We start from the raw sequence: 21170 nt of genomic DNA on the forward strand, positions 1-21170 counted from the left end.
GAAAAGAAGAGAGAAACAGGGGAAAGGAAGAGAGAAACAGGGGAAAGGAAGAGAGAAACAGGGGAAAGGAAGAGAGAAACAGGGGAAAGGAAGAGAGAAACAGGGGAAAAGAAGAGAGAAACAGGGGAAAAGAAGAGAGAAACAGGGGAAAGGAAGAGAGAAACAGGGGAAAGGAGGAGAGAAACAGGGGAAAGGAAGAGAGAAACAGGGGAAAGGAAGAGAGAAACAGGGGAAAGGAAGAGAGAAACAGGGGAAAGGAAGAGAGAAACAGGGGAAAAGAAGAGAGAAACAGGGGAAAAGAAGAGAGAAACAGGGGAAAGGAGGAGAGAAACGGGGGAAAGGAGGAGAGAAACGGGGGAAAGGAGGAGAGAAACACGGGAAAGGAAAAGAGAAATGGGGGAAAGGAAGAGAGAAACGGGGGAAAAGAAGAGAGAAACGGGGGAAAGGAGGAGAGAAACAGGGGAAAGGAGGAGAGAAACGGGGAAAGGAGGAGAGAAACGGGGGAAAGGAGGAGAGAAACGGGGGAAAGGAGGAGAGAAACGGGGGAAAGGAGGAGAGAAACGGGGGAAAGGAAGAGAGAAACGGGGGAAAGGAAGAGAGAAACGGGGGAAAGGAAGAGGGAAACGGGGGAAAAGAAGAGAGAAACGGGGGAAAAGAAAAGAGAAACGGGGGAAAGGAGGAGAGAAACGGGGGAAAGGAAGAGAGAAACAGGGGAAAAGAAGAGAGAAACGGGGGAAAGGAAGAGAGAAACGGGGGAAAGAAGGAGAGAAACAGGGGAAAGGAAGAGAGAAACAGGGGAAAGGAAGAGAGAAACAGGGGAAAGGAGGAGAGAAACAGGGGAAAGGAAGAGAGAAACAGGGGAAAAGAAGAGAGAAACAGGAGAAAGGAAGAGAGAAACAGGGAAAAGGAAGAGAGAAACAGGGGAAAAGAAGAGAGAAACAGGGGAAAGGAAGAGAGAAACAGGGGAAAAGAAGAGAGAAACGGGGGAAAGGAAGAGAGAAACGGGGGAAAGAAGGAGAGAAACGGGGGAAAGGAAGAGAGAAACGGGGGAAAAGAAGAGAGAAACAAGGGAAAGGAGGAGAGAAACAGGGGAAAGGAAGAGAGAAACAGGGGAAAGGAAGAGAGAAACAGGGGAAAGGAAGAGAGAAACAGGGGAAAAGAAGAGAGAAACAGGGGAAAAGAAGAGAGAAACAGGGGAAAGGAAGAGAGAAACAGGTGAAAGGAAGAGAGAAACAGGGGAAATTAAGAGAGAAATTATAGTGTTTTTTTCCATTAAACTCTCAAGGCTCTCAATCAACTTATATAATTGTAATTGACAAGTTGAAAGAGCCTCATCCTTGGATCTAATAATGCAACAGATTTTAGAGAACAGTTTGTTAGTAACCAACATCATAAAGACAATCCAGGCCGGAAGAGGAGGAAGTGGAGAACCCCTTTTCTGAGATGTGGGTGGACCAGGTGAGATGATTGGGTGGCCAGTACAGACACAAAGCCATTATGATAATGACTAAATCAAATATGTCATAGCCAGTTGGAAGAAGCTGTTTACAGAGCAGGCCAGACAATTAAGACACCTACAGTAGCCTATGTATTGCACAATGAAAGCATTTGACTTGATGAAGAAAAAATCTGTCTAATCAACCTCCATAGGCATGCACACAAACACGTTCTCTCTCATCTCTCTCGCACACAAACACTTCACATATTCATTGAACATCAAACACACACACACCTATCTCTGTTCCACCACAATGACTAATCAGGAGAATACATAGTTGGAGCCTATTGCATTACTTCTGTCCAGCATCCACGGCAACCTACTCCGTTGCACACGTCTGTCTGAAACTATGCATCCATCGGTCTCTGCTCTTATCTGTCCATACAGCCGATTAGTCATAATGCTAATCATGGATGCGCGTTATACACGGAAATGAGAGTCATGGAGGGTTACGCTGTAGCCTTAGCCTGGCCATCTCGTTCAGTAGGGGGGATCATGGGTAAAATAAACGAGCCGGATGTATCCCTTAATAGTCTACAGAGATAGACAGACAGACATGTATTTATGCGGGCAGTCTCATAACCTATTTGAATTTAAATTGTCATCATTGTAATTATGGACTATGTGTAGTCTGTAGAAGGGAATATATCTCTGTCTCATAATAACCTCTGTATCACACTGTCATGTATGTTACAATCTGAAAATATATTTAGCGAGAAGGGTCTATGTTAGGCCTAATAAATTAAAACCACAGTCACAACAGAAAAGCGACGCGAATAAAATAAAACAGAAGATGTAATGTATTTAGGCTATGTAGCCTATAGCCTCTTCCCGTCCGATTTCCTTCCAATGGCCTCTATGCAAATAATTCTGCAAACGAAATAAAGGCTATACGCACAAATGAAAGAATATGCATTCTTATATTCTTAAATGCCCCAATTATATTGTAGGCAATGAAGCATCCCGTTACACCCAATGTTAGGCGTTACACCCCACCGCCTCACCGCCTTGCCCCCTCTCCATCCTCCTCCTCAAAAACAGCTGGCAGATAATGCACAGCTCCATCTCACAACATTAATTACATGTCAGATACCAATGTTGTATTCATAATCTTATCTCACCCTTGTCATCGTCGAAAGCAAAAAATACATAATTCCCATTTACCCCATCCGGGCATCTCGCGGTTAAAAGTCGTATCGCCGTGAAACCCCAGTTGCCAGCAAGCAACCCCCTCCCCTCTCCCTTCTCACACATGTAAACGATGGCACTGGGCGCGAGCGACGTTACACCTCACCATAAACAACCCCCGTCTTTCTCTCTCTCCTCATTCTCCATCCATCCCTCCCTCGGATAAAAAGGTGCTGGGTCTTAAAGAAACAAACTCGCAGCTCTCACGCGCCCGCTCACGCACGCGGGGCTATACAATTAATTGATGATGCATGGGAACGCGCGCGCACACACTCATAAAGGCACAGTCGTGATTTCATTTTACATTGACACACATTAAAATTACACTCACATTCAATGTTAGACCCGACATGTATGGAAATCAGAGAATGACTAATAACTTCTACAGCCTCATATTGTAGGCTACAGTGAAACATTCTCCCCCTCTTGTGTCTAGTATGAGAACTGCGTCATTCACAGCTCAAAACTCACCTATTGCTCACACTGGCTTTTTGACCGTGACCCCCCCCCCCCCCCCCCCCCCACATAATAAACTATGTATATCACAAATATTAATTTTTGTCTTCAACATATTTCACCATTTAATGTTTTGTTGTGCAGAGTGGGTCGTTAAATGTTGAGGCCTAAATATGGTTTATGATAAAAGAATGTGTTATTTTCATGGATTTTGAACCTATTTCTACAGAAATGCAAATCGTCTATAAATGTCAAAACCAAATTACCCGCTAGTCATCTCCACCTCTGTATTCTTCTCATGGTCAGACGCACAGACAGATGTGCAGTTGACACCAATCACCACAGGGCATCGGTAACACTTCAACCAACCGAAGGCAAGAGAAGGCGTTTCCTGGAACTGGCAGGGCCAATAGAAAAAAATGAAATTGGTTTCAGCTCAATTGGTTGGGGCGGTAAGAAGGGTCCCGGAAGGGATGACGTAATTTTCTCTGAGAGGATGATGTCATTGTAATGCACAGAGAGAGCATTCAAATAGGCAATAATCTTTCCTTTGGAGAAGAGACAGAAAGCTATTGCATCATCGAGACACTTAGTAGAATGAATGTGTCAATAGTCTGAGTAAGTCTGCAGGTCCCACTTGAGATAAGTACAGATGTGATATCAAGAACAATAATTGTCAGACAGAAAAGTGTGTCCATTGCATAGCTTATCATATAAAACATGCACACGCACACCCCTCTCTCTCCCTCTCTCCTTCCAGGTCAGACTAAGGTCAGGGTCAGACCAGAGGCAGCAGCAGTCTGACCTCATAGAGAGCCAAACAGATTATCAGTCCCTGTCTCCCATGATGCCCTTTCTCTTCTTTCCTTAAGATACATTTGTAATCCACCACTCTTTGGCCAAATACCTTATTGAAAAGACACTTGATCTGCCCGTTATCAACATTTAAATCCCTCATCCAACTCATGCCAAATCACAAATACTGTTATTATTCCAGAGATTTGCACTCTGAGATTCCACAGTGTGAAGATAGTGACAATGGATAGGACACATATGACATAACAGGTTTCAGCAACTCTCTGTCCTATACCTTGCTGTTGCAGGGAGAGGACTGGCTGACACTGATGCCTCCTCTCAGAAGACACCAGACCAGATGAGAAGTTCACCCACACACTGTGAATTGGAAAATGTATGTGCTTTAAAAACTACCTTTATCTGAATAAAGTCTATTAGTGAAAGCTCAGCACAATGTCTAACAGCCCATCTGCAGGATTAAAGTGAAGAACTGGACAGAATTACATTGTATTGATCTGTAGGCATATTGGTTTGGTAAACAGACCAAATGTATGGGTGTTTTTCTACAAAGCTCTCAATAGGAGAGTGAGGCTAATGACAGAAAGAACTCTGTGTCCATATCTTTCCACATTTGTGCTGTTTCTGCACTGACTCAATGTCTCCCTCTGCAGGTACATATGGATACTGCACCATGGCCTAATTACAAATAAAAATACATTTAAAAAACATGCGCCAAATACAACAGATGTAGACTTTACAGTGAAATTCTTACTTACAAGCCCTTAACCAACAATGCAGTTTTAAGAAAATACCTTTAAAAAAGTAAACGATAAGAATAACAACTAATTGAAGAGCAGCAGTAAATAACAGTAGCGAGGCTATATGCAGGGGGTACAGAGTCAATGTGCGGGACACCGGTGTCGAGATAATTGAGGTAATATGTACATGTAGGTAGAGTTATTAAAGTGACTATACATAAATAATAACAGAGAGTAGCAGCAGCGTATAAGAGGGGGGGGGGGGGGGGGGGGGGGCAATGCAAATAGTCTGGGTAGCCATTTAATTAGCTGTTCAGGAGTCTTATGGCTTGGAGGTAGAAGCTGTTTAGAAGCCTCTTGGACCTAAACTTGCCGCTCCGGTACCACTTGCCGTGCGATGGCAGAGAGAACAGTCTATGACTAGGGTGGCTGGAGTCTTTGACAATTTTAGGCCCTTCCTCTGACATCGCTTGGTATAGAGGTCCTGGATGGCAAGAAGCTTGGCCTCGGTGATGTACTGGGCTGTACGCACTACCCTCTGTAGTGCCTTGCGGTCAGAGGCCGAGCAGCTGCCATACCAGGCAGTGATGCAACCCGTCAGGATGCTCTCGAGGATGTAGCTGTAAAACCTTTTGAAGATCTGAGGACCCATGCCAAATCTTTTCAGTCTCCTGAGGGGGAATAGTTTTTGTTGTGCCCTCTTCGCGACTGTCTTGGTGTGCTTGGACCATGTTAGTTTGTTGGTGATGTGGACACCAAGGAACTTGAAGCTCTCAACCTGCTCCACTTCAGCCCCGTCGATGAGAATGGGGGCGTGCTCGGTCTTCCTTTTCCTGTAGTCCACAATCATCTCCTTTGTCTTGATCACGTTGAGGGAGAGGTTGTTGTCCTGGCACCACACAGTCAGGTCTCTGACCTCCTCCCTATAGGCTGTCTCATTGTTGTCGTTGATCAGGCCTACCACTGTTGTGTCATCAGTAAACTTAATGATGGTGTTGGAGTCGGGCCTGGCCGTGCAGTCATGAGTGTACAGGGAGTACAGGAGGGGACTGAGCACGCACCCCTGAGGGGCCCCAGTTTTGAGGATCAGCGTGGCGGATGTGTTGTTACCTACCCTTACCCCCTGGGGGCGGCCCGACAGGAAGTCCAGGATCCAGTTGCAGAGGAAGGTGTTCAGTCCCAGGGTCCTTAGCTTAGTGATGAGCTTTGTGGGCACTATAGTGTTGAACGCTGAGCTGTAGTCAATGAATAGCATTCTCACATAGGTGTTCCTTTTGTCCAGGTGGGAAAGGGCAGTGTGGAGCGCAATAGTGATCGCATCATCTATGGATCTGTTGGGGAGGTCTGCAAATTGGAGTGGGTCTAGGGTTTCTGGGATAATGGTGTTGATGTGAGCCATGACAAGCCTTTTAAAGTATTTCATGGCTACAGACGTGAGTGCTACAGGTCGGTAGTCATTTAGGCAGGTTACCTTAGTGTTCTTGGGCACAGGGACTATGGTGGTCTGCTTGAAACATGTTGGTATTACAGACTCAGACAGGGAGAGGTTGAAAATGTGAGTCTCTCTGATCTGGAGATGATGGTGAAGAAGACATGTGTCAGCAGCATCAGCACCATATCTAATACTAGGATCATTCCATAATGGTATCATTTCCTATTATTATCTGGTGATTCCTTCAGGTTCCAGTGGGGTTCATTGGGGGTACCAAAGGTCACACACAGGCAGAGACAGTCAGTTGTTCTATCCAGAGAATTAACACGTGGGAACAGAGGCTGTGCTGTGCCTCAGGCTATGGACATTGGACACATAAGAACAAGGTAACACAGGTCACCTCCATAACCAACTCATGAAGTAACCCCCCCCCCCCCCCCCAAAACTCCAAGATGGAAGCGAGGTGCTGTAAATATCAAAGCTGAAAGATGATTCCTTTATAGATAAAAAGGAAAGACAGTTACATAAATCTGTGTGAGGGACACTCAGTTTGATCCGTGTCCACCATCATCTGCTGTGTTGCTCTGGTACTGCATGTTTTCCAACCATATAGATGTTCAAAATGGTCACATATAGAACTTATCTTACTCATAACTTGAGATTACATCCAGCTGTCTCTCCTTCATGTTGTCACATACTTGTCTCACCTACTACCAGACTGAGAATAAAAAATATAACATTTAGAAGAAAAATGACATTTCAGATGTTGCTAGATGCAGATGTTGCTCATCCCTGAGCAGTGACATCACCAGCAGCGGAGTGATTGACAGCTAACAGCAGAAAGAAGGGGCAGTGAGGTCATCATTGAGGTCACCGGGGGTCAGTGGAATGCAGGGTAGGAATGCACTGTGTGCCAGGGGACCCATTCCATGGGAGACAACAACGATGAGCACATACTCCCCGGGCAACCATACCACTGGACAACAGCAGAGGAAAAGAGAGAGCACAGTACAGAGACACTGAAGGGATTCATTACTACAACAATGTTTAAAATACATTTAAAATAAGAAGGGTGATGACAGAAGGGACAAGGCTGGAATAACAACAATGTACAGAAAGAAGCATTCAAGATCCCAGTGACCAATATACAAATTAGTTACTGGCAGGAGAGGTCAAAGGTCAACTAGAGGAGTGTGATGGCAGAAAGAATTGGGAATTAAATATTCAAACAATGTACCTCATCTGGGAAAGGGTTAGTGGTCAGATATGACATTTGGGGGAAACAGTGGAAATAGTAAGCTAGGTATACACCACAGACAGACAACGTAAGGGCAGAATATCTAGAGTCATTTCACAGGCATGACAGAGAATTTAAAAATGAAGAAGGCTAGGTCCAGTGAGTTGAATAATTTATTGAGATCAAATGTAAACCACAGAGATAGGTGAACACCGGGACTGTGCCAGGGGACGATACGATGTGCTTGACTGACTGGGGTTTGTGCGCTTGTGCTGTATGATGTCATCTGCTGTACCCATCTGGATATGTGTGTCAGTGAAAGAGATGTGTTCCTGCGAGAGCGTGTGTGTATTTAGGGTTGCACAGCTACCACTATTTTACCAAAGTTACTGGAATCCTCCGTAATTTTGGTAAATAACAGGTAATCTATGGTAACTTTGGCGATTTATACTTGAACTAAAACAAATGTTATTCATATATATAGTAAAACATTTTGTATATCTGTGACCATAATGTCCATGAGTTTCTAGTGGATAGACTATATGGTTCAAGAGAAAAAATAACCTAAATAATTTTGGAAAAGCATCTAAATCAACAATTGCATTGTTTTCAATTCACTCCAAACTTTTCAAACTATTGTATTTTTTCACAACTGCCACCAGTTTGACCCCCAAATATTTACAACAAAGACATATTGACATAGTAAAATAAAAAAAGGCTATTTTATTCTGAAACTCTCATATTAAACATCAATGACATTCACTACGTTGATGGTTTATATTTAGGATATTTTACAGCTTTGTCATCTCATTGAATTATTGTATAGATTTTATATCTGATAAGGCCACACAGAGGGCCAGAGATAATTCATGAGTATGTTTACATGCACACTAATAATTCAATATTAAACTGATTATGGCAGTACGCCAGGTATGGATATAGTCATGTGAACACCTTACTCTGCTTATCTTAAAATCGGCGTAAGGTCAAAATCTAAGTAAGCATCCACCGATTAAAACACCTGGTTTTCGGCGCAATCTTTCGAATTACTGCATTCTAGCTGTGTATTTGATTTGCGCCAGCACAGGTAGCGCAAGACTCCCTCTTACGCGTGAATTTGGAAAAACAAAGTATGCATATTAGAAATTGTTTTCACATACAAACTTTATATGTCCCAACTCAGAATCAAAAAGGTTTTACAAAAAAGTTTGGCCAATGTGGTCGAACATTTTTATAGACGGCTGATTTTTGGAATTTATCATCTGAAGTCTCATCAGTAGCCTGATTTCAGACGTAAACAGGATTATTAGGGAAATCGTTCTTCTTGCAAAGCATGTAAATGTATTAAACAAAATCAAATTATGGTGCGCATGTAACCATGCTCACAAACACCTGTGATAATCTGAAGTACCAAAAAAAGACACTAGATGTCATCTGATAAAATTTCATACATTCCTTGAAAGTTACAAAAATTCTGGTAGTTTACTGGTAAACTTAGAACGTTTCCAGTAATATACCCTCCCATTGCAACCCTATGTGTATCAGGGTGCTGCATTAGGTGTGTATGGGCAGGTTCTGTGGTGGTTCTGCAGGCAGGTTATTCTGGGCCTCTTGGACTTCTTGTTCAACAGGAGCTTTAGCACCTGAATGAGAGCACCAGAGAGAACATTCCATTACTGAAAGAACCCCTCAGAGGAGACAAAAGCAAAAATGTCCCCAACTCACTCCATCCCCGCCCTTTTATCTCATCTATCCCGTTTACCTTGATCTTCCAGTTTCTGCATCTCTTGGTGGAACTGTAGTTCTCCGTTAGGACCCGTAGGAGGCTGCCCCTCCACTGCCTGTTTCTCCTTCCTCTGAGACATCTCTAGTACTGCCTGACAGAATCAGATAAACATTTCATCATATGGCTACTCATAGTTTCATATTTCATTGAAGATATAATCGCTATAGTGACAGTATGGCTTATTCTGCAGTATTTGGCTGTTCATAGTATGGCTATCCTCCATACCACTGTGCAGAGTAAGTGGTGGTTGTCTACCTGTTGGTACTCTCGTCTCTGGGCCTCCAGGGCCTTGCCCCTCTCCTTCAGCAGATCCTGCTCCTGACGAAGAGACTCCGCCCTCCTACCCAGCTCCTCCTCCTTGGTGTGCAGTTCTGCCTCAAACCGCTGGAGCTCAGCCTCTGTAAACACCGGCTTGGTGTCATCTAAAGTCTGGAGGGATGGGGAAGATGAGCCTGACATTACTCAACACACAAACTATAAAACGACCCAACGTCCATCACTCACTTACATCCCATTCTTTAGGGTTGTTGAACTCTTTCTTGTCTGTTGATTTAAGGAACTCTTCCAGGCTGACGAGTCGATCTTGATTGATGTCCACCTGTCAAAACAGAAAATAGCTGAAAAAAGTAATAGGCAACAGACCGAGAGTGAACGGATGAGAGGTGAACCGACAGAGAGTGAAACGACAGAGAGTGAACGGATGAGAGGTGAACCAACAGAGAGTGAATGGATGAGAGGTGAACCGACAGAGAGTGAAACAACAGAGAGTGAACGGATGAGAGTTGAACCAACAGAGAGTGAATGGATGAGAGTTGAACCAACAGAGAGTGAATGGATGAGAGGTGAACCGACAGAGAGTGAAACGACAGAGAGTGAACGGATGAGAGTTGAACCAACAGAGAGTGAATGGATGAGAGGTGAACCAACAGAGAGTGAAACGACAGAGAGTGAACGGATGAGAGTTGAACCAACAGAGAGTGAATGGATGAGAGGTGAACCAACAGAGTGTGAATGGATGAGAGGTGAACCAACAGAGTGAACTGATGAGAGGTGAACCGACAGAGTGAACGGATGAGAGGTGAACCGACAGAGTAAAACGACAGAGAGTGAAACGACAGAGAGTGAAACGACAGAGAGTGAACAGATGAGAGGTGAACCGACGGAGAGATGAACCGACAGACCGTGAACGGATGAGAGGTGAACCGACAGAGCGTGAACGGATGAGAGGTGAACCGACAGAGCGTGAACCAACGGAGAGGTGAACCGACAGAGAGTGAACGGATGAGAGGTGAACCGACAGAGAGTGAACCGACGGAGAGGTGAACCGACCGGGAGTGAACGGATGAGGTGAACCGACAGACCGTGAACGGATGAGAGGTGAACCGACAGAGAGTGAACCGACGGAGAGGTGAACCGACAGGGAGTGAACGGATGAGGTGAACCGACAGAGAGTGAACCGACGGAGAGGTGAACCGACAGGGAGTGAACGGATGAGGTGAACCGACAGAGAGTGAACCGACAGAGAGTGAACCGACAGAGAGTGAACGGATGAGAGGTGAACAGAGAGAGAGGAGAGAGGAATAAAGACACAGAAACAAGGAAAAACAGGAATGGAGGATTAAAACAGAGGATAGAAATCCAAACAATACTAACGTTCTTCATGACATGCTCCCTCATCCTCAGCCTCTCTTCCTCCATCTCCATCATATCATCCTCCTCATTCTTTGGGTCGTAGACCTTCTCCAGCTGGTGGTAGAGGGCAGGAGAGAGCTGTTACTATAGCACACGGACACACACACACACACACACACGTGTGAGGGCGTGCGTTACCTCTTTGGCAAAGAGGGCCTCTAGTTCCTGCTCATCTAAAACACCATCTCCATTCGCATCTACAAGGAGGAAAATGAACATTATTTGAACACATACAAACATCATCATCATGTAATAGTAGAGTGCAGCTTAACTGACCATGCAGTTTGAAGAAGGTCTTTGGGTTAAACTCTGTTGGGTCCAGTCCATCAGTCTCCTCCCATACCTCACGCAGTTGAGCTACACTGCCCTGTGCGAGAGATAGAAAGGAGAGGGAGAGAGAAAAGAGAAGAGATTCCATTCTAATGGTCTCGCATACAAAAAGCATTCCATCCATCTTACTCGCTCTCTCCGTCTTTCTCTCTCACCGGAGCGTTGACCTTGGGGTGCTTGCGGTGTTTATCCTTCAGCTCCTCCATCCTCTTCTCCTCCTTCTCTCTTTTCTCCTGGTCCAGACCCTTGAGGTACTCCCGTCTCTCGTGCTCCTTCAGCATCTCATAGCGTTTGAACTCATCATGTCTCTCTGCATCGTAGTTCTCTAGGTCTTTAGTGGCCTAGCAGGGAGACAGAGGACAAGGATGAGGGGGATACTGATGTACATTGGCCTATCAGGGAGACAGAGGACAAGAGGAAAACTGATGTACAGTACCAATCAAAATTTTGGATACACCTACTCCTTACTTTTTTTCTACAATGTACAATAATTGTGAAGACAAACTATGAAATAACACATATGGAATCATGTAGTGACCACAAAGTGATAAACAAATCAAAATGTATTTGAGATTTTTCAAAGTAGCCACCCTTTGCCTTGATGACAGCTTTGCACACTCTTGGCATTCTCTCAACCAGCTTCATGAGGTAGCCACCTGGAATGCATTTCAATTAACTGGTGTGCCTTGTTAAAAGTTCATTTGTGGAATTTCTTTCCACCTCAATGCATTTGAGCAAAGAGAAAACAACAGTCCATCATTACCTTAAGACATGAAGGTCAGTCAATCCTGAACATCTCAAGAACTATGAACGTTTCTTCAAGTGCAGTCGGAAAACCCATCAAGTACTATGATGAAACCGGCTCTCATGAGGACCGCCACAAGAAAGGAAGACCCAGAGTTACCTCTGCTGCAGAGGATAAATTCATTAGCATTAACTGCACCTCAGATTGCAGCCCAAATAAATGCTTCACAGAGTTCAAGTAACAGACACATCAACTGTTCAGAGGAGACTGCGTGAATTAGGCCTAAATGGTCGAATTGCTGCAAAGAAACCACTACCAAAGGACACCAAAAAGAAGAGACTTGCTTGAGCCAAGAAACATGAGCAATGGACATTAGATCAGTGGAAATCTGCCCTTTGGTCTGATGAGTCCAAATTTGAGATATTTGGTTCCAACCGCCATGTCTTTGTGAGACGTAGAGTAGGTGAACAGATGATCTCTGCATGTGTGGTTCCCACTTTGAAGCATGGAGGAGGTGGTGTGATGGTGCATTGCTGGTGACACTGTCTGTGATTTATTTAGAATTCAAGGCACACTTAGCCAGCATGGCTACCACAGCATTCTGCAGCGACACGCCCTCCCATTTGGTCTGCGCTTAGTGGGACTATTATTCGTTTTTCAACAGGACAATGGCCCGAAACACACCTCCAGGCTGTGTAAGGGCTATTTTACCAAGAAGGAGTGATGGAGTGCTGCATCAGATGACCTGGCCTCCACAATCACCTGACCTCAACCCAATTGAGATGGTTTGGGATGAGTTGGACCACAGAGTGAAGCGAAAGCAGCCAACAAATGGTTAGCATATGTGGGAACTCCTTCAAGACTGTTGGAAAACCATTCCTCGTGAAGCTGGTTGAGAGAATGCCAAGAGTGTGCAAAGCTGTCATCAAGGAAAAGGGTGGCTACTTTTAAGAATCTAAAATATTTAGATATTTTTAACAGTTTTTTGGTGACGACATGATTCCATATGTGCTATTTCATAGTTTTGATGTCTTCACTATTATTCCACAATGTAGAAAATAGTAAAAAAATAAAATAAAGAAAAACCCTTGAATGAGTAAGTGTGTACAAACTTTTGACTAGTACTGTACATTGGCCTAGCAGGAGACAGAGGACATGGATGAGGGGGATACTGATGTACATCGGCCTAGCAGGGAGGAAGAGGACAAGGATGAGGGGGATACTGATGTACATCGGCCTAGCAGGGAGGCAGAGGACAAGGATGAGGGGGATACTGATGTACATCGGCCTAGCAGGGAGGCAGAGGACAAGGATGAGGGGGATACTGATGTACATCGACCTAGCAGGGAGACAGAGGACAAGGATGAGGGGGATACTGATGTACATCGGCCTAGCAGGGAGGCAGAGGACAAGGATGAGGGGGATACTGATGTACATCGGCCTAGCAGGGAGGCAGAGGACAAGGATGAGGGGGATACTGATGTACATCGGCCTAGCAGGGAGGCAGAGGACAAGGATGAGGGGGATACTGATGTACATCGGCCTAGCAGGGAGACAGAGGTCAAGGGGCAAACTGATGTACATCGGCCTAGCAGGGAGACAGAGATCAAGGGGAAAACTGATGTACATCGGCCTAGCAGGGAAACAGAGGACAAGGGGGAAACTGATGTACATCGGCCTAGCAGGGAAACAGAGGACAAGGGGGAAACTGATGTACATCGGCCTAGCAGGGAGGTGGAGGACAAGGATGAGGGGGGACTGAAGTACATTGGCCTAGCAGGGAGGCAGAGGACAAGGACGAGGGGATAATGAAGTACATCAACACCAGTGTTATGATACAAGTAGATAAGAACAAGGGCCCGTATTCATAACGCATTCCAGAGTAGGAATACTGATCTAGGATTAGCACCCAATATAATAGCATTAATTATGATAAAAGATGGCAAGATGGTGCCGACAGACATACATGGCAGCTCTGCTTCTAGCGCTTAAGCAACTTTGCAGTATTTAGTTGTTTTTTGTGTTATTTCTTACATTATTAGCCCAGAACGTTTGTGTTATTACATACAGCCGGAAATAATTTTGGAAATCGGAGAGGCAGTAACTCACCAGCATTACGACCAGGAATACGACTTTCCCGAATACTCAGGAGGCTTGCACACCCTCCACCGCTTCCAAGTATATTACTCACTAATATTCAGTCTCTGGACAATAAAGTAGATGAGCTCAGGGCAAGGATCCCCCTCCAGAGAGTCATCAGGGACTGTAACATACTCTGTTTCCCAGAATCATGGCTCTCTCGGGATATACTGTCCCCGTCCATACAACCAGTTGGGTTCTCGGTACATTGCGCAGACAGGAATAAAGAACTCCCAGGGAAGAAGGGAGGTGGTGTATGTTTCATGATTAACTACTCATGGTGTGATTGTGATAACATACAGAAACTCAAGTTCTTTTGTTCACCTGACCTAGAATACCTCAAATTCAAATGCAGACCGTATTACCTACCAAGAGAATTCTCTCCGGTTCTAGTCACAGCTGTGTATATTCCCCCTCAAGCCAATACCACAACAACCCTCAAGGAACTACACTGGACTTTATGCAAACTGGAAACCACATATCCTGAGACCGCATTTATTGTAGCTTGGGATTTTAACAAAGCAAATTTGAGGAAAACGCTACCGAAGTTCTATCAAGACATTGACTGTAGTACTCGCTCTGAATAAAACACTCGACCACCTCTTTCGAAAAATGTCAGCCCAGACGGCATCCCTAGAAGCGTCCTCAGAGCATGTGCAGACCAGCTGTCTGGAGTGTTTACAGACAAATTCCATCTCTCCCTATCCCAGTCTGCTGACCCCACTTCCTTCAAGATGTCCACCATTGTTCCTGTACCCAAGAAAGCAAAGGTAACTGAACTAAATGACTATTTCCCCGTAGCACTCACTTCTGTCATCATGAAGTGCTCTGAGAGGCTAGTTAAGGCTAGTTACCTTACAACCTAGACACACTTCAATTTGCATACCACCCCAATAGATCCCCAGATGATGCAATCGCCATCGCACTGCCCTATCCCATGTGGACAAGAGGAATACCTACGGAAGAATGCTTTCAACACCATAGTACCCTCAAGTTCCTCGGCGTACACATCACTGACAATCTGAAATGATCCATCCGCACAGTGTGGTGAAGAAGGAGCAACAACTACTCTTCAACCTCAGGAGGCTGAAGAAATTCAGCTTGGCCCCTAAGACACTCAAACTTTTACAGATGGACAATTGAGAGCATCCTGTCGGGCTGTTTCACCCCCCTGGTATGGCAACTTCTCCGCCCGCAACCGCATGGCTCTTCAGAGAGTGGTGCGGTCTGCACAACGCATCACCGGGGGCACACTGCCTGCCCTCCAGGACACCTACAGCACCCGATGTCACATGAAGGCCAAAAAGGACATCAACCACCTGAGCCACAGCCTGTTCACCCTGCTATCATCCAGAAGGCGAGGTCAGTACAGGTGCATCAAAGCTGGGACTGAGAGACTGAAAAACAGCTTCTATCTCAAGGCCATCAGACTGTTAAATAGCCATCACTAGCGGGTTACTCAACCCTGCACATGAGAGGCTGCTGCCCTATATACATACACATGGAATCACTGGCCACTTTAATAATGGAACACTAGTCACTTTAATAATGTTTACATACTGCTTTACTCATCTCATATGTATATACTGTATTATATTCTACTGTATTTTAGTCAATGTCACTCCGACATTACTCGTCCTAATATTTAGATATTTCTTCATTCTTCATTACTTCTTTTAGATTTGTGTGTATTGTTGTGTATTGTAAGATACTACTGCACTGTTGGAGCTAGGAACACAAGTATTTCGCTACACCCGCAATAACATCTGATAAATGTGTATGTGTACCCATAAAATGTTATTTGAAAAGGCTAAACTGTTCCTAGATCTGCACCTACTATTAGATGTTCTATGAATACAAATACAAGCCTGGACTCTATGCTCACTGCATTACCGTTGAGATGAGCAGCTCAAGGTCTTTGGCCTCAAAGGTGTTCTGATTGTGTGGATCCAGGTGTTCAAACTGCTTCAACAGAGAGGCATGGTCCATCTGTAAACCTTGGGGATAAACAGAGGGTTTTAACAGGTGACTGAGAAAACATATATAATCTTGGTCTTCCAGGCCTTTAAAAAAAACCTCACTCTGTGTGTTGGTGCTGTCCAGTTTGGCTTTGAGCAGCATCCTGAGGCGAGACACCTCCTGTCTCTTCAGCTCATCCAGACGAGTTCTAACATGGTGCCCCACAAGGTCCAGCTCCTTACTGAGACGACCATTCTGAAGAAGATGGACAGTCAGTCAGACACATAGATTCACCTTTATTCGCCAGGACAATTACTTTACATGTACCAGGAACTTGACCCAGTGACTTGATGCTGCCACAATAAACAGAACATAGACAGAATGTATAGACAAAGAATTTACACATACTCGACATACAGTATATACACTATAGATTAGGGATGGGCATCTGAAATTATTTCACTATTCAAATATGATATTTTTTCAGATATCTGGATTGTCGAAGTACATGTTTGAAAGAAAACGGTACCCTACGCGTTTCAGCAGAAGGGTAAGTGAGGTGTGAGAGAGGAGCAGGGGCCAGTGTGTGTGGCACAGAGGGTGAGAGAAAAAGTAGACAAACCGACTTGTGCTAGTTAGAAAACCTATGGCAGCAACAAGTTATCTATCATACCATCTGGTAGTACCGGTCTTGACTGAACCAAATCATTGTAAAGAAGCTAGCTGGCTACAGTAGCCAGCTAAGTTAGTCAGCTAGCTACAGTGCCTTGCGAAAGTATTCGGCCCCCTTGAACTTTGCGACCTTTTGCCATATTTCAGGCTTCAAACATAAAGATATAAAACTGTATTTTTTTTTGTGAAGAATCAACAACAAGTGGGACACAATCATGAAGTGGAACGACATTTATTGGATATTTCAAACTTTTTTAACAAATCAAAAACTGAAAAATTGGGCGTGCAAAATTATTCAGCCCCCTCAAGTTAATACTTTGTAGCGCCACCTTTTGCTGCGATTACAGCTGTAAGTCGCTTGGGGTATGTCTCTATCAGTTTTGCACATCGAGAGACTGAAATTTTTTCCCATTCCTCCTTGCAAAACAGCTCGAGCTCAGTGAGGTTGGATGGAGAGCATTTGTGAACAGCAGTTTTCAGTTCTTTCCACAGATTCTCGATTGGATTCAGGTCTGGACTTTGACTTGGCCATTCTAACACCTGGATATGTTTATTTTTGAACCATTCCATTGTAGATTTTGCTTTATGTTTTGGATCATTGTCTTGTTGGAAGACAAATCTCCGTCCCAGTCTCAGGTCTTTTGCAGACTCCATCAGGTTTTCTTCCAGAATGGTCCTGTATTTGGCTCCATCCATCTTCCCATCAATTTTAACCATCTTCCCTGTCCCTGCTGAAGAAAAGCAGGCCCAAACCATGATGCTGCCACCACCATGTTTGACAGTGGGGATGGTGTGTTCAGCTGTGTTGCTTTTACGCCAAACATAACGTTTTGCATTGTTGCCAAAAAGTTCAATTTTGGTTTCATCTGACCAGAGCACCTTCTTCCACATGTTTGGTGTGTCTCCCAGGTGGCTTGTGGCAAACTTTAAACGACACTTTTTATGGATATCTTTAAGAAATGGCTTTCTTCTTGCCACTCTTCCATAAAGGCCAGATTTGTGCAATATACAACTGATTGTTGTCCTATGGACAGAGTCTCCCACCTCAGCTGTAGATCTCTGCAGTTCATCCAGAGTGATCATGAGCCTCTTGGCTGCATCTCTGATCAGCCTTCTCCTTGTATGAGCTGAAAGTTTAGAGGGACGCCAGGTCTTGGTAGATTTGCAGTGCTCTGATACTCCTTCCATTTCAATATTATCACTTGCACAGTGCTCCTTGGGATGTTTAAAGCTTGGGAAATCTTTTTGTATCCAAATCCGGCTTTAAACTTCTTCACAACAGTATCTCGGACCTGCCTGGTGTGTTCCTTGTTCTTCATGATGCTCTCTGCGCTTTTAACGGACCTCTGAGACTATCACAGTGCAGGTGCATTTATACGGAGACTTGATTACACACAGGTGGATTGTATTTATCATCATTAGTCATTTAGGTCAACATTGGATCATTCAGAGATCCTCACTGAACTTCTGGAGAGAGTTTGCTGCACTGAAAGTAAAGGGGCTGAATAATTTTGCACGCCCAATTTTAAAGTTTTTGATTTGTTAAAAAAGTTTTAAATATCCAATAAATGTCGTTCCACTTCATGATTGTGTCCCACTTGTTGTTGATTCTTCACAAAAAAATACAGTTTTATATCTTTATGTTTGAAGCCTGAAATGTGGCAAAAGTTCGCAAAGTTCAAGGGGGCCGAATACTTTCGCAAGGCACTGTAGCTAAAGTAGAAAGGCTAATTGAGGCACTCCTCGTAATTGTCCACGACAACTCCATTCATATGAAACAACAGCCTATCGGTTGGTTGATCATTGTAGCCTACTCCTTCTCATTTAGCCAACTTAATTCCCTAATTTTTATTATATTTTGCATCGATTAGAAATCTCCCACTTCCTTTGCTACACATTGAGCCTCCGACTGTAACACCACTTTGATTGACCAACAATAACAACAAGCTACACGTGTGAAGGCTACCGGGGCATCTTTTTTATGGCCATAAAAACGGTCATAAAACTGTTGTGTTATTAAAATGTTTAATGTAATGGTCTATCCTTGTAGGCTATGTAGCAATGTCACATAGATACTTTTAGGACATTTTAGACCAAGCATTTTCATTGTTAAAATAGACCATTAAGTAATCGAATACTAACGTCCATTCAGATCTTCAAATAACCCGTGCCAATCCCTACTATAGATGACTTGTGTAACATCATAGGTACTACACAAGGAGGTGAGGGGGTACTTAGTGAGTTAATACTTTAAAAAACTAATAAAAAACTACTAAGGTCAGAAAATATAAGACAAGGGGAAAAACAACAGAGAGCGAGAAAGAGAGAGCGAGAGACCTTGATGTCCTCTGTATTGGCAGTCTGGAGTTTCTCTCTGAAGTGGGGATCTGTCTCCAGCACCTCAATCACCTCTCTCAGATACCGGTCATAGTATAGGCCTGTGTCCTGCAATGGACAGGAAACCACACACACACAAACATCACACATGGATACAGATACCGGTCATAGTATAGGCCTGTGTCCTGCAACGGACAGGCAACCACACACACAAACATCACACATGGATACAGATACCGGTCATAGTATAGGCCTGTGTCCTGCAACGGACAGGCAACCACACACACACACAAACATCACACATGGATACAGATACCGGTCATAGTATAGGCCTGTGTCCTGCAACGGACAGGCAACCACACACAAACATCACACATGGATGGTTACAGACAGACAGGCAACCACACACACACACGGATGGTTACAGACAGACAGGCAACCACACACACACACACATGGATGGTTACAGACAGACAGGCAACCACACACACACATGGATGGTTACAGACAGACAGGCAACCACACACACACACATGGATGGTTACAGACAGACAGGCAACCACACACACAAACATCACACATGGATGGATACAGACAGACGGGCAACCACACACACAAACATCACACATGGATGGATACAGACGGACGGACAACCAACCACACAAACGGATGGATGGACGAACGACAGACAGAACAAAGGCGTACCACATTATCCTCCTGTTTGTCCTCCTGGGGAGAATGTGCTTCCTGGGGGGTTGCATTGCGGTCGAGGGGCACTGACCAAACCTCCAGAGACATGGATAGGAGCAGCAGCCAGCCAGGATCTAGGTTCATCCTCCTGCAAGAGAAGTATGAACATATAAGATCTGTCTATGTCAATTGTGTATTCAGACATTATTCAGCTATCTGTCATTTGGTACTGAACACCAACTGAATGATGTTTGACGGCTGACATCTGACAGACAGAGGCACATCACAGGAGGCGTATCCTGTTGCATGGACATTATATGGGAACTGGCAGACTGGCCATCAGATACTGTGGGCTAGTGACGCACTATGGGCTAACGCGAAACCTCACTGAATAAAAGGTCTACGCTCCGAATTCGTGTGACAATATACAGCTTTTCAGTAGAAAGCGCAACAACACGCAAAGACACTACCGCCCTCTGAACAACTGCAAGCTAGCTATCTAGCCAACGTTAGCAAGCTACGGATGAGAGAGAGAGAGGCTTCCATCCATCTTGCATCCCCCATTCATATTAAATGCGCGAATCCCACTAGAAAACGTCTGGCAACGCCAACAGGCCAAATGTTGTATTATGTACACTCGGTGTGACATGAGGGATACTCGCTTACCGTTACTTGTTGATCGGTGGCTAATTCTTGCCCGTTGTATTAGCCAGCTAACGTTACTTCCTTTACCGAAAGCTTTCCGAAATAAAAAATAAATGATTTTGCGTCGCAGTCGAAAATGACGTCCAAAAGAAGCGACTGTGTGTGACCGATTGTATGGGTACCGTCCGTTCTTATAACGCGTTCAACTACTATTCGGAACTAGGAAAATCGTATATTTCCGAGTTTGCTAGTTTTGAGGTTCCCAGTTCCGACTATCACATGAACGCGGCATTATTATACCTAAGCGTCTCCATCCCGTCCGTTCTTAATAAACTGTAGTTCAGTGGTCTCGTCAGAGAGGAAGGGGCGAAGCGAGAGGATTTACTGCGCCCAAAATATGTCCGCGTGAGATAAGCCCTTTTTGCATGGAGGGCTATGAGAGGGTGTCGAAATCGAATAGAAGTTTTGTAATGTTTAGGCTGTTACACATGTACTTATAGAAGCGGATTCATGTGGCATTCCGGCAACTTTGATAAAAAACAACTTAGTTGTGCCTGTTGGTCACACGCCTATCTGTCCTCTCATTGGCTAAAATGGTTTCACCTGATTTCTCCTGCCTTCCATCGTTGATGACATATGTTTCCGTTGTTAGAATGGTCAGTCTTGTCAATATAATAGATCATCTTTGGTCTCGTTCCAATACAAAAAACGTAAATTTCCTTTACGTCTTCCTTATCGTATGAAAAACACCCACATATGCGAAGTACAGTTATTGTTTTGAAGTTAAATAAGGTAATTGTATTTCATTTAC

At 44.3% G+C, this 21170-nt stretch overlaps 2 protein-coding genes across 3 annotated transcripts in view; both read right to left on the reverse strand.

Annotated features, from left to right (window-relative positions):
* LOC110485203 (liprin-alpha-3) overlaps window positions 1-2822 on the reverse strand; it is a 41308-nt gene extending 38486 nt beyond the window's left edge. Inside the window, exon 1 of the mRNA XM_036941350.2 lies at window positions 2620-2822. The gene's annotated coding sequence lies outside the window, so the exon portion shown is untranslated. The remainder of the gene's footprint in view (window positions 1-2619) is intronic.
* A 4697-nt stretch (window positions 2823-7519) lies between these two features.
* LOC110486648 (nucleobindin-1) lies at window positions 7520-21006 on the reverse strand. 2 transcript variants are annotated; one of them, XM_036941352.2, is made up of 13 exons: window positions 20381-21006; window positions 19730-19862; window positions 19025-19132; window positions 16138-16270; window positions 15950-16053; window positions 11328-11513; window positions 11119-11209; window positions 10981-11039; window positions 10804-10896; window positions 9659-9748; window positions 9406-9579; window positions 9127-9241; window positions 7520-9007 (listed from the first exon to the last, which is right to left on the reverse strand). In XM_036941352.2, exons 2-13 carry the CDS (start codon window positions 19856-19858, stop codon window positions 8919-8921), a joined length of 1371 nt encoding a protein of 456 aa, XP_036797247.1. In that variant the 5' UTR covers window positions 19859-19862; window positions 20381-21006; the 3' UTR covers window positions 7520-8918. The 2 variants fall into 2 exon arrangements, with proteins under 2 accessions (XP_036797247.1, XP_090053015.1); XM_090196889.1 differs by having other exon boundaries at window positions 20660-20934.
* Between the last annotated feature and the right edge of the window lie 164 nt (window positions 21007-21170).

Source organism: Oncorhynchus mykiss, chromosome 13 (assembly GCF_057628025.1).
Source record: "Oncorhynchus mykiss isolate SJ-2025 chromosome 13, ASM5762802v1, whole genome shotgun sequence".
Classification (NCBI taxonomy): Eukaryota; Metazoa; Chordata; class Actinopteri; order Salmoniformes; family Salmonidae; genus Oncorhynchus; species Oncorhynchus mykiss.